The sequence below is a fragment of the Phyllostomus discolor genome, chromosome 5 (genome assembly GCF_004126475.2).
Source record: "Phyllostomus discolor isolate MPI-MPIP mPhyDis1 chromosome 5, mPhyDis1.pri.v3, whole genome shotgun sequence".
NCBI lineage: Eukaryota > Metazoa > Chordata > Mammalia > Chiroptera > Phyllostomidae > Phyllostomus > Phyllostomus discolor.
Window position 1 is genome coordinate 71483865 of NC_040907.2, and position 17387 is coordinate 71501251.

Consider the following 17387-nt stretch of genomic DNA (forward strand, 5'->3'; position numbering starts at 1 on the left):
TCACCACAATTAGGAAGGATTGCAAAGCAGATACACAGAAAAACCTTTCATCGTCAGGGGAAAACTGTCCGAAAATCTTCTATACAAGCAGTTCCTGATTAGAAGGAATTTAGGGCTGGGCAATAATCGCTGAACAAAATTTAATTGTAACCTCCAGGGTATTTTGCCCAGTAAAGGAAATTCGAACAGCAGGCCTCAAGGGTGAAGTCAGAAGAAAGGCACTGTATCTAAGGTTTTCTCCACAGAAAGGAAATCGGCACGGCAAGACGGAGCAAGCATTGTCCCATTCTCCAGGAGAAGACTAGGCACGGTGGACACCCGCCACTTCAGAGGAGAAACCACAGAACCACAAGCGAAGGTCAGGAGCGCAGCGCTCACTATTGTGTTAGCACCGGTGGCGGAAGGACGTAGTCCCACCGCATCATTAAAGAGTCCTTCTTTGTTCAGTCTCTGTCGTAGACGCAAGCCGAGGTGTTCTTCCGCGCTCACTGCGCAGTCCCCGCCTCCTCGCGGCCCTGGAGAGCTGCCATTCGGCGGTGGAGTGGCTCTGCGCTCCCAGAATGCACCGGCAGTCCGCGGGAAACCAAAATGGCGAAGGGCTATATCGAAGTGGGCTGCGTTTAAGGCTGGTGTAAGAACACTCACTGTTAGACCCCAACCCTTGTCCTCAGGACGTCGGTTTGTGCGTGTGTATGTGCGGGGTGCCCAGTGGGGCGGGTGTCCAGTGAGTGCTCGAACTCGCAGTGGAAGCGCCCACGGGGACGTGATTGGTTGTTTTTTCCTGTATGAAGCGGTTGGCACCACTGAAGTGACCGAATGAGGTGAGAGACCTTGGCCTGGGGACCATGCTTTTCCGGAGGAGATTGGGGGGGTGGGTTGGTGAAGAAAGGAAACAAGTATAACAGGGAAAGATGGAGGAGGATCGAGGTGGGGGTGGTGGCTGCATATGTGTATGTGGGTGCCTTGCATTTATGCTTCTAATGAAAAGAATGGATGAAAAGGAGTAGTCAGTTAGGTGTCGGGGAAACTAGAGACTAAGGGAGGTAGTTGGGCATTAGGGAAGTCAGTTGGAGGAACTAGATGAAACGTTGAGACGGGGAAACAGTGTTTGGAGGGGCAGGAAGGAACCTGAGGGTGGGAGACGGTTGGAGGGGCAGGCTGAACCTGGTGATGAAGGGGTGGGGAACTGAGGGGAGGAGCCGTTAGGAAATAGGGACCAAGGGAGATGTGGGGTGCAAAGTGAAGGCTGCCTGGGACCTTAGGGGGCGCAAAGGGAAGCAGGAGATTTGAACTGGAGTGTGGTGAAATTGTATAGAATTGGAGTAGGGGGTATAGTAAAAGGGCTGGAGTACAGGGATAAAGGGAGCACTAAGTGGAGCCTGGGGTCAAACCCTGAAAGCTTAAAGGGAAGAGCTGCCTTACATTTGGAGAACACCAAAAATCTGAGGCCACTGTTCCATTTAATTAAATCTAATTTATATGCCTGCTCGGATATAGATTTTTATTATTGTGTTCATTTTTTAATAACTGAGGTAATTGTGGTTTAAGGGATTTAAACTAACTTGCCAAGATTTCTTAACATTTTGGTAGTGCCAGAACTCTGAACTCTGTGTGTTTTACAATCTGGTGTCCTTGGTTGCTAGAATTTTTCTTTGGAAGCAACTAGAAGGAACAGATGGATTTGTCGGGGCGATACGACGAACAGTGAGGGTTCATGAACAACGAGAAAAAGGATATGGAATGTTATTCTATTCTTTAAAGCATTTAAAGAAAGAAAGAAACCATTTACTAATACAAATAAGAAAACCTAGGTCGGTCTGTGCATAACATAAGAAAGCATGTGAGGTCAGTGCAGAACTAGAAATATGTAAATAGTGCCTGATTTAATTTGACTCCAGATGCTCTGGTAGTAGTAACTTTCTCCTTCAGATTGATTCCATGTGACCCTCCTGTATACTTTGCCTACAGGCTGGTTTCAATTTCCTTGTTTTCATTCTCTCTTGAGAATTCCTTTTTTGGCAGTGGATTGCAAAGGCAGTGAATTGAAAAGTATTTAATGTGGGCAAAGTAAATACTGAAATTCTTGAGTGACTTTTTTTGATGGTTTGAATTGCTTTAAATGGCACCATTTTGACTAAAGTTTTAGGTGCCCAGTCTTTTTGGCAAGGGAAGAGTTGATTTTAAATTTCTTTAACATACAGTGTTCTATTCTTGATATTTGGAAGTTTGTTCACACTCCAAGCATTTGCCGTGATAGCCTGAGAGGGAACACACGGTGAAATTTTTTGTTTTTGTTTTTTCAGGTTCCTAAATTAAAAAAAATTTAATTCATAACATCTACTGTTGTTTTTAAGGTACTAAAATATTCTAAAATATTTGAATTAAGAATGCACCTGTTTCCTGACAATGTGTATGATGTTAATCGGCATTAACAGAAATTTATACCTGTTAGGATGAAAACACACAATTTTAGAACTAGAAGTACAGAAATTACCTGGTTAAACTTTTTTTCTAGATGAAACAAAATATATTTAACAATGCCTGTTGCCTCAGAGCTCAATTTTGTTGAGGGATTTTATTCTGTGTATTTTGCTATGTATGGGTGCTTTGATGTCATGGATTATAAATATACCTTTTTATTAGATCCTTGCCTGAAAGGATGATTTGTTTCATTTATATTTCATCATAATCTTTACATTTGACTTTGGGAAACTGGCAGTATAGTGATCATCTGTTTTTTAAATTAATTAATTTGCTAGAGAGGGAGAATAAGGGAAGGAGGAAGGGAGGAAGAAAGAAAAAGGGAAACATTGATTTCCTCTTCCACTCATACATTTGTTGATTCTTGTATGTGCCCTGACTGGGGGTGTTGATTTTTGTTTGTGCCTTGACCTGGGATTGAACCCACAACCCTGGTATATTGGGGCAATGCTCTAACAAACTGAGTTGCCCACCCAGGGCATGATAATCTATTTTAACACATGGGGAAATTTGCCTGTGAGGAGTTTCCATGGCCAACATCTGTAGCTTGGTGGTTCTGAAAGTAAAATTTACTGTTTTATTTAGTCTAAATTTGCACAAATGATATTCCTTGTTTGATATTTTTATGCTTTGTTTCCCTGTTTTTCAGGAATTGTTTATTGATATAGTATAACATCCCCAAATTGGAATGTGAGAGTTTCCCTGTGGGTGTGTTCATGTATTAGGAGATGACTGTCCAATAGAACTTTCTACACTGATGGCAGTGATGTTTATTGGCTCTGTCCAGTATGGTAGCCAATAGCTACATGTGGATGTTGAACACTAGAAATGTAACTGGTGAGACTGAGAACTGAATTTGTAATTTAATTTAATTAACTAAAACTAAAATTTCAATGGCCATAAGTAGCTAGTGGCTGCTCTATTGGACAGTAAAATCTTAGGGGTTATTGCACCCATTTATTAGGAATTGTCACATCAATTAACTATGGAAACCCAAGGGCAAGGAATTATCTTACAACTAAGGAGATTGAAATTCTCTTAGTACATTTTTAAGATAAAGTATTTTTCATTTTTGCTACACATCATGTCTTCTGTTGTATCTCTGTTTTCATATAACATTGCCCAAAAATAATGAAGGTGGCAACCTCTGGTCTTTTCAAGAGATAAAAGATTCTGTTTCTTTTGTTGAAAAACAATAAAAATGAGTATAAGGAAAGTTTATTTTTAAAAAATTTAATTTGTTATTTTGACACATCAGTTAAAAACTTTATTAAGGAAAATTTCAAACATACAAACACATATGTATTATAATGGACTTTTTTTTTGTATCCATGCTTGTTTCATCTATACCTCTACCTATTCCCCCACTTCATTACATTGTTTCTACTATTTTTTAAAGTTGTTTTTAGTAAGATATACATATATTGAAATGCACAAATCTTAACTGTACACTTTTAAAAATAATAGATTTAGTGGGATATAGTGCACATACCATATTTATATGTACATAATCACATGTTACCTTTTAAGATACAATTCAGTGATTTTTTTTTAATACAGTCACAGAATTGTATAACTGTCATTGTTATCTAACTTGAACATTTTCATCACCTCCAAATGAAAGTCTGTCTACTAGCAGTCACTCTTTATTTGTCCCTCCCCTTACCTCTGGCAACCACTAATCTATTTTTTCTGTATTTATATTTTACCTATCCTGAACATTTCATATAAATGGAATTATATGATTCTTGACCTTTTGTATCTGGCATTATAACATTTTCACTTACCAAAATGTTTTCAAAAAGTATATTCAAGTTCTAGCATGTATTTCTACATCATTCCTGCTTATGGCCAAAATATATTTCATATTATATTTTGTTTATTCGTTGATTGACTTTTGGGTTTTTTCTTCTTCTTGGCTATTACAATGATGCTCTGAACATTTGTGTACAGGGTTTGTGTGGACATGTGTTTCCATTTCTCTTGGGTACATACCTGAGTGGAATTGCTGTGTCATGTGATGCCTCCGTGTTTAACATTTTAAAGAACTGCCAGTTTCCAAAGATCCTGTACCAGCAGCTATGAGGATTCTAATTTCTCTGTGTCCTTGCCGGTACTTATTGTCTGCCTTTTTTATTCTAACCATCCTGGTGGGTCTGCAGTGGTACCTCATTGTAGTTTTGACTACCATTATCCTAATGTCTAATGATGTTGAGCATCTTTTCCATGCAGCCATTGGCCTTTTGTATACCTTTCTTGGAGAACTGCCATTCATGTCCTTTGCCTGTTTTAAAAATTGAATTATTGCTGCTCTGGCTGGTATGGCTCAGTGGATTGAGTATTGGCCTGAGAACCAAAGAGTCTCTGGTATGATTCCCAGTCAGGGCACATGCCTAGGTTGCAGTTCAAGCCCATACAAGAGGCAACCACACATTGATGTTTCTCTCCCTTTCTTTCTCCTTCTCTTTTCCTTTTCCTAAAAATAAATAAATATTAAAAATAAATAAATAAATAAAAATTGGATTACTGCCCTGGCTGGTGGGGCTCAGTTGGTTGAAGCATTGTCCTATAAACCAAAAGATTACGGGTTTGATTCCTGGTCAGGGCACATGCCTAGGTTGTAGGTTTGGTCCCTGGTTCAGGCACATAGGAGAGACTACAGATTTGTTTCTCTCTCACATGGATGTTTCTCTCCCTCTCCCTCTCCAAAAACCAATAAGCATGCCCTGACCGGTATGGTTTAGTTGGTTGGGCCATGTCCCACAAAGTGAAAGGTCACTGGTTCCATTCTCTGTCGAGGCACATGCCTGGGTTGCAGGTTTGGTCCTGGTCAGGGTGCACAATCAATCAGTGGTTCTCTCTCACGTGGATGTCTCTTTCCCTCTTTCTCCCTTTCTTCCCTTCTCTCTAAAAATAAAAAATTTAAAAATCAATAAGCATGTACTTGGGTAAGGATAAATAAAAATTGGATTATTTATTTTACATTTTTAAATTTATTGGTTTGAGAGAGAGAGAGGAAAAGGGAGCAGGGGAGGGGGCGGGGAGAGAGAGAACATTGATTTGTTTCACTTATTGATGCATTCATTGCTTGATTCTTGTATGTACCCTGAGCTGGGATCAAACCTGCAACATTAGTGTGTTGGGAAGATGCTCTAACCAACAGAGCTACTTGGCCAGGGCTGGATTATTTATCTTTTGTTAAGTTGTAAATAATATCTCTTTATGTGTTTTGGATAAGAGTCCCTTATCAGATGTATGATGTGCTATTATTTTTCTCCCATTCTGTGTTTTTCCCCCCATTTGGTAGCACCCTTTGAAGTGCAAAAGTTTTTAACTTAATATTTATTTTATTTTTTTTAAAGATTTTATTTATTTATTTTTAGAAAGAAGGGGAAAAGGAGAAAGAGAGGGAGAGTACATCGATGCTGGAGAGAAGCATCAGTTGGTTACCTCTTGCATGTGCCCTGACTGGGGACCAAACCTGCAACCCAGACATGTGCCTCCAGACCAGAAATCAAACCAGTGCCCTTTCACCTTGAGAGATGATGCCCAACTAACTGAGCCACACTGGTCAGGGCTGCTTGTGCTTTTGGTATATCTAAGAGTAGCATGCCCATACACGGTGTCACAAAGATTTACTCCTATGAGTTCTGTTTTTAATTTTTTTAAATCCTCATCCAAGGACAATTTTCATTGCTTTTAGAGAGAGGGAGGGAGGGAGAAAAGAAACATTGACCAGTTGGCTCCCATAAACACTGAGACTGGGGATGGACCCCATAACCTAGGTATGTTACCCTGATTAGGGATCCAACCTGCAACCTTTCAGTTTATAGGACTGTGTTCCAACCAGCTGAGCCACACTGGCCAGGGCACTCCTATGATTTTTTTAAAAAAAGAATTATATAGTTCTAGCTCTTATATTTAGCGTGTGATCCATTTTGAGTTAATTTTTACATATGGCATGAACAGGGTATGTAGCTCCATTCTTTTATATGTGAATACCATTTTCCCAGAACCATTTCTTTAAAAGTCTCTTCTTTCCAACCGAATTATTCTGAAGTTTTGACAAACTTCACAGATCAATCGACCATAAGTATAAGGGTTTGTTTCTGGATTCGGATTCTCAACTTTTTTCAGTGATTTGTGTGTCCTTATGTCTGCATCATAATATCTTGATTACTGTTGCTTTGTATAAAATTTCATAATTGGAAAGTGTGAGTCCTTTGGTTTTATTCTTTTTTTCAATATTTGAGTGTTATGTGTTAGGATCAGTCTGTTAGTTTCTACAAAAACGTCAGCTGGGATATTGATAGATGATGCATTAAATTTGTAGATCAATTTGTGAAATAGTGTCATCTTAATGTTAACATCCATGAACGTGATGTCTTTCCAATCCTGTCGTTCTTATTTAATTTCCTTTCTCTGTTGCTATATAGTTTTCATTGTACAAGCATTATGCCTTTTTGTTCAATTTATTGTACTTTTTGGTACAATTGCAAATAGAATTTTTTCTTAATTTCCATTTCAGATTGTTTATTGCTAGTGTATGGAAATGCAGTTGATTTTTGCATATTAATCTTGTATTCTGCAACTTCACTGAAGCAGTTTATTATATCCAATATAATAGTTTGTGTGTGTGTATTCTGAATCACCTTTTGAGTTTTATAGCATATTCCCTCACAATATCAGTTTTTGTGCCATCTTGAGTATTATTGGTGACAGTACTTCTTAAACTGAAATATTAATTCAAAATATATAAAATGTTACATAAAAATTAGTGCTGGCCTCTATACCAGGTTTATAGTTAAGTGTAGCAGGTATATTCTTGATTCTCACTTTGGGAAACTAACGGAACGTGTCTGACATCTCTCACCACTGTGTGGTTTCTGGAGAGGTAAAAGATGCCTTAATATTTTCTTTAATATTTCTCCCCAGTGACTGCTGATACCCATTTTCTGTGTTTTGATGCTGGTCTTCTTAGTGTATGCATATGCATTACCATTGAAGAGTACTTCGCTACTGCTGCCTGGCTAGTTAGTGATTATAAGATACTATCAGTTGTAATACAGATCTACATTTCATAAAGTTAAAAAGTGAAAATTGCATGTCTTTTAGTTAATGACTTCTGAGGGCATCCCTAGGACCCATTGGAGCTCTTTAAGCAAAAGAGTGAATGATTAAAAATAGGTTTTCCTTACTGAATTGAAAGTGCATTAAATAAGCAAGAGGGTTGGTGACAGGAAGATCAGTTAGGAGTCTATGGTAATAATGAAGGCAAATAAGACTGATTATAGGAGATCTTTGAGAGATGATTGTTGAGGAAGAGTCAGCAGGATTTGGTGAGTATTTGGAGGGTTAAGGAAGAGGGGAGAATAAAGAATAACAGATTTCTTGATTGAGAGATGGTCATGATAATGGCATGAACTAAGATAGAATAATGGAGAAAGGGGAGAAATTTGAAAAAAATGTTAGTTTTGTTAAGGTGCTGGGGGAATCCAAGTTGGATATCTAGTGGGCAATTGGAAATAAGGGTCTGAAGCTTGAGATAGAATGGAGCTGGAAAGAAGAGATTTAAAAATTGTCAACAGGTGAAAATTAGGTGAAACATTAGGAGAACATGACTATTTAGGACAGGCAGAACATGTAGAACAAGAGGAGGGAATCCTAGGCAACTCCAGCATCTAAAGTGTTGGCAGAGGAGGACAATTCAGTACAGAAGAGATGGGAGAAGAGTCATTTACTACAGGTGACAAGTAATTCAGAACCCAAGGTAAGTGAATTTCAGGAAATAGATAATCAGTTATTATACAAATATTGGATACAGTGAGAACCTAAATTAGAGCGCTGTCTGGTATTTGGTCATTTGGAGGTCCTTCATGTGATTGTTAACAGTAATTAGGAACAGTCAACTTGCCATGGATTAAATGGAGTGTGCTTTTGTAAGTTTATTGGTGAAAAGAATAAGAAAAATGGAGAGATAATTTGTAAGGACTTAATGTTGTTGCTTTGTTTGTTTTCGATTTTGGTTATGGTGGATTAGCACCAAAGAGAGTTGGAGATTTAAAATAAAGGAAAGGAGAAAAATTGATAAAGTGAGATTCTTAATGTAAAATCTCTTTAATACTGGAGAGAAGAACCATGGCCTCCTTAGAGAAGCAAATTACATACATGCTTTCATGGATAGGTTTGGGGGGAAAGGGTGGGGAGGAATTTGAGGAATTTCATATTTGTAGCTGAAATATAACCCAACCTTGAGAATGGAGTTGAATGCTCTAACAGATTTACCGTCAAGTTCCTCTTTTGAAGGTGTGCACATAGCAGAAATGATTATAATATTTTTAAAAGTTTTCTTTGGGCATTAATTACTTTGCATATGTAGTTACAGCACATAAACTTTTTGAAAAATGTAATCAGTTTTCTGAGATTATTGTAATTTTCCTGAGTCCAGGAAACTAGATTTTAATCATCAAACTTTTAGCTCTTTGAGGAGTGTTGGCACATATATACCACTTTCCTATTCCTAGGAAAGGGTTTTTTTTTTTTTTTTTTAATGTTCTTTTATGGGTGCCTGAACCTCTCTATTGACCGTCTGCAACTTTTTGATAGCAGTTCACGAATTCTCTATAGATAGAAGAGTTTATGCAGTTCTGGTTAAGAGCACTACCTAGTGCTAAAAATATACTTATTTCAGTATACTTATTCTGAAAAAGTACACTTATTCAGTATACTTAAAATATACTGGATTTCAAAACATTCTCATCAGAATATTGTTTGGGTTATTGTCAACAAATATCTGTTGGTTGCCCATCTTGAAGAAAGTACTATACTTTGGTACTATATGCTACGAAGAATTAATTTACTTACTTGTTAGCAAATTTTATTGAGGATCTTCTATGTGGAATATAGTTTTAGGTGCTACAGATGCATTGTTGAACAGCATAGACATTTTCACTGCCCTTGTGGAGTATGCAGTATTTTATGGGGTGGGATACACACGCATACACACAGACAAGTAAACACAGCTTCTATGTGTTTTTTTTTTTATAAAACTTTCTACTAAAACTGTTTAATCTGACTTTAATTATGAGGAAACAATAAGACAGATTTTGTATACGTAGCATACTATGTAGATAGCTGATTTCAAAAAATGCCTAGTGTTTTATAAAAACAACCAAAAACAAGGATATAGTTGACATTAGAAGAGACAAAAAAGACATGACATACAAAGTGTGAACTTTGACTGGATCCTAGATTTTGAAAAAAGGTTTAAAGAACATTTTTGTATCAAAAATTGGGACAATTGGGGTTGTACATTAGTGTGGGGGGGGCTCTGCCCACAGACACCTCCCCCACTCCATGGCCCATGGCTGTCACAGATGAAAATAAATCTACCAGGGCATGATCTGCTTGGAAAGGAGAGGTGGCCAATCTCTCAGAGGAGAAGGGCCAGGAGCCTGTTCCTCAGTAGGCTTTTACTGGATTCAGTCTGAACAGGAATACAGGTAAAGCTCATCAATCACTGTCAGGCAGTAAGGACCAACCAGTGATAACATTCAGAGAACTAAGAGGGCTTATTCTGAGTCAGGGTCAGTTAGCTAAAGGGCCATAAAACTTGGGGAAACAAACTCATTTCCTGCTTGGACCCTTATCAGAAAATTGAGGGCATTCTTAGCAAAGCAGGTTTCACAGGATTTTATGCATTCTTTCTTAGGCCTGCTCTCCCCAGGGAACTGCTTGTTCCTGTCCAGGGCTGCACCACCCTCCAGCATTGTTTGAGGCTTAAGTCAGGCAGGGGAAGTAAGGCAGCCAAGAGATTAGGAGACTTCTTGCAGACAGAATGAGGACTCAGGCTATGTCAAAGCCTTGGGGTGAGGGTCCATCACCCCCTTTTCCTGTAGCCCCCCAAGTCTTTCCCTGAGGGCCCCTTCATGACTGTGCCTGTCTTAGGTCATCCCTCCCTTGAGGAATCTTTCCCATCATTGGGTAACCAGTCATCTGCCTGGAGCCAAGCAGGGTGAGGTAAAGCAGGAAGAGGCGGCACCTCTGCTGGGAAGATAAGCTTTGTCTCCTGAGTGGCTTATGGTCCCAAGGTCTTTTACTCAGCCTTAGCTGAAGGGGTTTATAGCTTCTGAAACCAAGCAAGGCAATTCCCCACATTAGGCAATAATATTAATGTTAAATTTTGTGGGTATGATATTGGTCTTGTGGTGTCATAGGAGGAGATTCATTATGTTAAGCAGGGTACATCTGCTGTTTATTGGTGAAATGTCATGATTCTGTAACTTTCAAATGGATAAGAAAAAAAATCTGTTGGGGGGAGAGAGGGAAAGAGAAAGAAATGTGAAATATTGAAGAATCTAGGTGAAGAGTATACTGATGATTATGCTTGGATTATATTTGGCAATTGCCAAAAGAAAGAATCGGGATAAAAGAGTATTATGATTATAGGTTATAATAAAGAATAAGACTTCTCTTATAGAGAATATTTTAGAGTACAACACTTTGATAGAATTACTTAGAAGAATTAGCTGTGCAAAGAATGAAGGAGTGGGGAGGGCGGTTGTGGAAGGAGGTACAGTATCTATGAATGTCTCTAGTGGGAAAGATCTTTGTTTTTGAGGAATTGAAAGAAGGCCTGTATGGTTTTGAGATGTAAAGATGTAATACTTAAAAGAGAAGAGAAAACTAACGTGGCACTTGTAGCAATTTCAGCCTAATAAGTATCTTAATGTCCCAGTTTTGTTAGTGTTTGAACTATAAAGCTTATTTTTTTAATCTTTATGAGACTCTTAAATGCAGAGCTTTGAAAAAATAAACTGGAGACAGTTGTCCTTGAGTTTTCTATTGTGTCATAATCAGGGATAGGTAGATATTTCTATCTCAGGAACCTGAGCAACCAGATAGAACCATCTCTAGAGACACATTTCATCACTTCATAGCGTCAAATGCATTTTATCATTTAATAGACTTAAGTTAGGCCTGTAAAAGTCTTGGCTAAATGTTTGGTGGACAAGTGGCTTGAAACATGACAATGAATGACTTGATTTCACCACGTAAGTCTGAAAACATTCTTGGCCTTTCCACTGTGTTTTGTGACTTCAGTACATAACTGGGATCCAAAATGACAAATATCTAGAATAACTTAGTTTGTCTCAAATAATGTTACCTGCCAGAGTTTACCATGCTAGGAGTGGAGAGTTTTGAGCTGTAACCCAGCATTGCTTGACTTTCTTTAGTTTTAAGGGAGTGATTTTACTTCTGAGTTACAGGTCTTTTACTTGTTAAAGGGAATAGTAGTATCCCTGTTCTCTCTTACGGGATTGTTTTTAGGAGAAAATGAAATGCAAATGCTCTTGAGAAAGTTAAACACAATATAGTAAAGTGAGGGGTTTTTTCAGCCCTTTTAATTTTTTTTAAATCCTTGCCCAAGGCTACATTTATTGATGAGAGAGAGAGAGAAAAGGAACATCAGTCAATTGCCTCCTCTGAGTGTCCTGACTGGGATCAAACCTATAACCTTTCTGGTGTACTGGACGATGCTCCAACCACCTGGCCAGGGCTCAAGCTATTTTAATGTTTGCTCTGCTACCCATGATTCAGTTAAGAATTTTCTTCTAAGAATTGAAACTTCTTAACTCTAGGGCAGACTTAATAGATTGCAGCAAGGATACCTCAGTTCTATGATTTCTTCTTCCCTGGTCTTAGGGCCAAATCTCCAGGGTAATAATGAAAAATTTGAACTTTTCATTCAGTTCATTTTCCCTGAATTGTTAGTGAATTTCATTTATGAAATTGTAATCAACCTTACCAGTTACGGACTTTAAGTTAACTATGGTTTTTATGTATATTATTAGCATTGTTGGTTTTTGATGTTTTAAATCTGTAGTTACCTGTCTGTTGCATATATAAGATAACTAATCATTTCACAGCTAATATGCCATCAGGGGCCTCCAAAGTAATTGTTAGCTGATATTAAAATGTCATTGTGGAGACATTCTGTTTTTAATTTGCACAAATAGTTAAGTTTTTTAAGTTATGATGTTTAATGATTTATACAGATCTTTTAGTGATTATACAACTACTGTGTACATGTTGCAAAAGCTTAAAAATACAGAAATGGTCTATCAAACTGATATTTTATCTTTAATTTTAGGATATTTAAACATTTTCTGTAATATCACAATCAGAGCCAAAGCCACACTCACTGAAACTGTATACACCACTGTCATTACTTGACCTGTTAGGTGGCTAAGCTGTTTTTAATTCCAGAGGCCTCAGGCTAAACCCGAGGTCATGGTGGCAAATTTGGTTCTTCCTTTCAATCTTGAAGAAAGATGGAATTAAGTACAATTTTAGAAGAGTTTTTAGCTTTTAATTCTACACTTATATATACAAACAAATTTGGAGCTGTGTGTATTGGAGTGTGTACATTCACAGGATAGTGGTATTTGATTAATGGAGGCTTTATTGCCTAGTATGTATTAGTAAGTATAGGCTATAATTTATTCAGGAGATAATTATTAAGTACCTGCTTTGTGCCAGGCACTATGAAAAGTTTTAGATATCTAGTGATGGGCAGAATATTTTCTTTAAATTGTAATTTGAAATGCAAATTCCATTTGTTTAGATCATAGTTTCTAGAAAATTGGTCATAGTTTAGGTCATAGTTTCTAGAAAATTGTTTGCTTCTGCTTTAAATAAGTGTTTTACACAGAAGATTCATAATTAATCATCAGCATATGAAAGTAAAGGTAAATTTTTTAGAATATGAATATTTATGGTTAAGAACTTCTTGTAACCAGTAGCTTGTATTTTAATGCTCAAATTATTCCCACCCCAAAACCTTTATCCTTCTTGAGGAATTAAACTTTTAGAAAGAGTAAACTAAACATAGCCTGTTAGTCTTCACTTCTAAGCCCCATGTGGCCTGACATTTGAACTCAGTGGTGATAGGTGATTTTGGGATTGTTAACTTTAATAAACAGCTTTTACTACTCATTTTACCTACCCTTTTAGGTAATTTGATAAACTATTTTATCCTTTTTTTTTAAAAGCAAAATACATGTTTATTGAGTTGTATAACTAACAATTCAGAAGTATATCTCCAAGGTGGAATGATTTTAAGCCCTCAAAGATCATCACCAGAACATGGTTTATCTCATTTTACATTTATTCATTAATCTGCACCTGTGTGAGCTCTATTTTTAGGCTCTAGCATTTCCCTATGGAGAATGACACTTCCCCGCTGTTCCCAAATAAAACAGCTGAATGGAGTTTTAGAGGGCTCTGATTAGTCTAATTTGTGAAAGTGCCCACCTGAGAACCAGCCATGATGTCCAGAGACCCAGTAAGCGCTGATTCTCCACCAACACCATGTACCCAATCTGTGAAAATGCTATGCTGTGAGTCCTGTGACTTGTTTTTTGTTTATTTATTTTATTATTATTATTATGATAATCTTCCTGGGTTGTCTATTTCTGTGGTGACTTTTTTCCCAAAAAGATTCTTTTAAAAAAATTTTTATTTTGCCCTGGCTGGTGTGGCTCAGTGGATTGAGCGCTGGCCTGTGAACCAAAGGGTCTCTGGTTCGACTCCCAGTCAGGGCACATGCCTGGGTTGCAGGCCAGGTCCCCAGAAGGGGGCACACAAGAGGCAACCACATATTGATGTTTCTCTCCCTCTCTTTCTCCCCGCCTTTCTCTAAAAATAAACAAATAAAACCTTTTAAAAATAAATAAATTTTGTCTGACTATGGTATTACAGTTCCAGTTTTTCCCCCTTTGCTGCCTTCCACCCAGCACTTCCCACTCCCTCAGGCAATCCCCCCACGACTGTTCCTGTCCATGGGTCGTGTGTGTAAGTTCTTTGGCTACTCCATTCTTATACTGTACTTGACATCCTCTTGACTATTCTCTAACTACTTATTTGTATTTCTTAGTTCCCTCACCTCTTCACCCATTTCCCCACATCCCCCTCCCCTATGGCAACCATGAAAATGCTCTCTTTCCATGATTCTCTGTTTTTGTTGTTTGCTTAGTGTTTTTTAGACTCAGTTATTGATATATATTTATTGACATCTTAATATTCCTAGTTTTGATCTTTTTCTTAAATAAGTCCCTTTAACATTTCATAAAATAATGGTTTAGTGATAATGACTTCCTTTAGTTTTTTTCTTGTTTGGGAAGTTCTTTATCTGCCCTTCCATTCTAAATGATAGCTTTGCTGGGTAGAGCAATTTTGGCTGTAGGTCCCTGCTTTTCATGACTTTGAATATTTCTTGCCAGTTCTTTCTAGCCTGCAAAGTTTCTTTTGAAAAATCAGCTGACAGTCTTAGGGGAACTCTCCTGTAGGTAAATAACTGCTTTTCTCTTGTTGCTTTTAAGATTCTTTATCTTTAACCTTTGGCATTTTAATTATGATGTGTCTTGGAGTAGCCTCTTTGCATCCATCTTGTTTGGGCCTCTCTGTGCTTCCTGGACTTGCATGTCTATTTCTTTCACCAAGTTAGGGAAGTTTTCTTTCATAATTTCTTCAAATAGATGTCCAACTTCTTGCTATTTCTCTTCTTCTGGCACCCCTATGATGCAAATGTTAGACCACTTGAAGTTGACCCAGAGGCTGCTTACACTGTTCTAGAGTTTTTTTAGATTCTTTTTTCTTGTTGTTGTTCTGATTGGTTGTCTTTTGCTTTCTTATGTTCCAAATCATTGATTTGATTCTCAGCTTCATGCACTCTACTGTTGTTTCCCTGTAAATGTTTTATATTTCAATTAATGCAACCTTTGTTTCTGACTGTATCTTTTTTATACTATTGAGGTCCTTACTGAGTTCCTTGGACATCCTTATAACCAGTGTTTTGAACTCTGCATCCAATAGATTGCTCCTTTCTATTTTGTTCTTTTTCTGGAGTTTTGATCTGTTCTTTCATTTGGGCCATGTTTCTTTGTCTCCTTGTTTTGGCAGCCTCCCTGTGTTCATTTCTATGTATTAGGTATAACTGCTGTGACTCTCTGTCTAGGTGTCCTGTAGAGTCCAGTGCACAGCCTCCGATATCACCCATGCTTGGGTACTCCAGGTGCACCCTTTGTGTGGGCTGCGTACACCCTCTTCTTTTAGTTGAGCCTTGGTTGATGTTGGTAGGTCAATGGGAGGGATTTTTCCAGGCCATCAGCTCCAAGGACTGGCTGTGACTATTGGCCAGCAACTTCCACCTTCTGTGGAGGCTCAGCTGTACGGGGGCAGCGTGGTGGTGCTCCAATATGGTCTGCAGCTATCCACTTGGGTGCACAGGCTCTGGGGTTTCCTGGGTGGTGCAGGCCAAGGTCAGCCCCTACCTGTGTTCTGCCCCAGCCACTCTGCATGAGCTATAAAGCAGTCAGAGTTGGCTGCTACTTGTGCCGGGCTTGGAGATTCCCAGACAAAGCCAAGTTATGAATCTAGGCTGGCTGCTGCTAGTATGTGGCATGAGAATACTTAGCAAGGGTTACAGAGTTGGGGAGGGGCTGGAGGCTTACTGAGGCCAGCTGTTGCTTGTTTGATAGGATTTAGGAAGTTGTGAAACATGAGTTAAGACCAGCCATTCATTTGGAGAAGTCAACTGTTAATGGTTTGGGTGTGCTGGTAATTTGGGTGGAAAGAGTCTCAGGGGATCTCCAAGGTGGGACAGACAGTGTTAGCCAGGTGATTGAATCTCAGATATGGCACCCATCTGACAGCTCTGTGGCTTTGTGGGAGGAGTGCTTAAAACAGGGACAATGGCCTCTGCCCAGAAGGCTGTTCCCCAGCTCCTGCCTGGATGCCACATACTTCATTTCCTCCCTGTGTGCCACCAGTGCCTCTGAAGCTGCTACGCTGGTGCTGGAGCTCAGAGGTAGTGAGTCTGAATAAGTCTATGTGTGGGTTCTTTAAGGGAACTACGTGAGACTCCAGAATTTTCTTCTACCCACTCAATCCCCACTGGTTTTTGCAGCCAGAATTATGGGGACGTATCTTCCTGGCATTCGCACCCTGGGTTGGGAGGCCTGGTGTGGGACCAGGACTCCTCACTCCTGAGATATCCCTCCCAAATTTTTATCCACCACACATCAATGTGGGACCAGCCTGGTCCACGTCTCCACCCCTCCTACCAGTCCAGATAGAAGTAGTTTCTTTAATTCTGTAGTTGTCAGACTTCTGACTTCCATTTAACGTGTTTTCTGATGGTTCTGAGTGGTGATTGTTCTGTATTTTAGTTGTAATTTTGATGTGGTTTTGTGAGGAGGTGAGCTGTGTTTACCTGTGCCACCATCTTAACTGGAAACCTCCTAAGAGGATTCTTTTGCTCATAGTTTGAATAAGAATTTTCCAGATTCCCAGATTTGACTTTCAGGTACCCTTAAGTTTTTTTGTGGGATAAGGGTAGTGTATTGACATACTTTTCCTATCTTTATATGTTGGAAAGTCAGAAGGTTATTAAGAACTTCCATTTAACAACATCATTTTATAAAAGAAGAGATTTTATCTCTAAGAATGCAAGGCTATGCTCTCAAAATATTGAATGGTTTCTTAAGTTGCTTAATTTTAACTTAATCAAAAGCTCAATACATTATCCTTGCATTTGTTTGTAATGGTCTGTGGACTTAATTATGTTTGAGAACCACTGCCTTAAACAGTAGTTTCTCCAACTGATTCAGGAAGAAGGAATGGGTAATTCTTGTGGTCTGATGTTAGGGAAAAACTATAAAGTGTGTTTTAACATACAGAGTGGGGCAAAAGTAGGTTTACTGTTGTTTGTATGGAAAAATAATATAGTAATTAATAAATAATACAAGAATAAACCATGTGTTTCATGTACTCACAGTTGTAAACCTGTGTTTGCCCCATGTTGCATTAAAGGCTCCAAGTTAAGCCCTGACTTGTGTGGCTTG

The 17387-nt window shown here is 38.5% G+C and overlaps 1 protein-coding gene across 4 annotated transcripts in view; it reads left to right on the forward strand.

Moving 5' to 3' along the window:
* The first annotated feature begins 547 nt into the window (after positions 1-547).
* The window catches only part of MTF2 (metal response element binding transcription factor 2), a 70583-nt gene continuing 53743 nt past the window's right edge, over positions 548-17387 (forward strand). For all 4 annotated transcript variants that reach the window (XM_028511167.2, XM_036026435.1, XM_036026436.1 and 1 more), the window contains exon 1: positions 548-821. In XM_028511167.2, coding sequence (XP_028366968.1) covers positions 817-821 — 5 coding nt within the window. In that variant the 5' untranslated portion in view covers positions 548-816. The remainder of the gene's footprint in view (positions 822-17387) is intronic.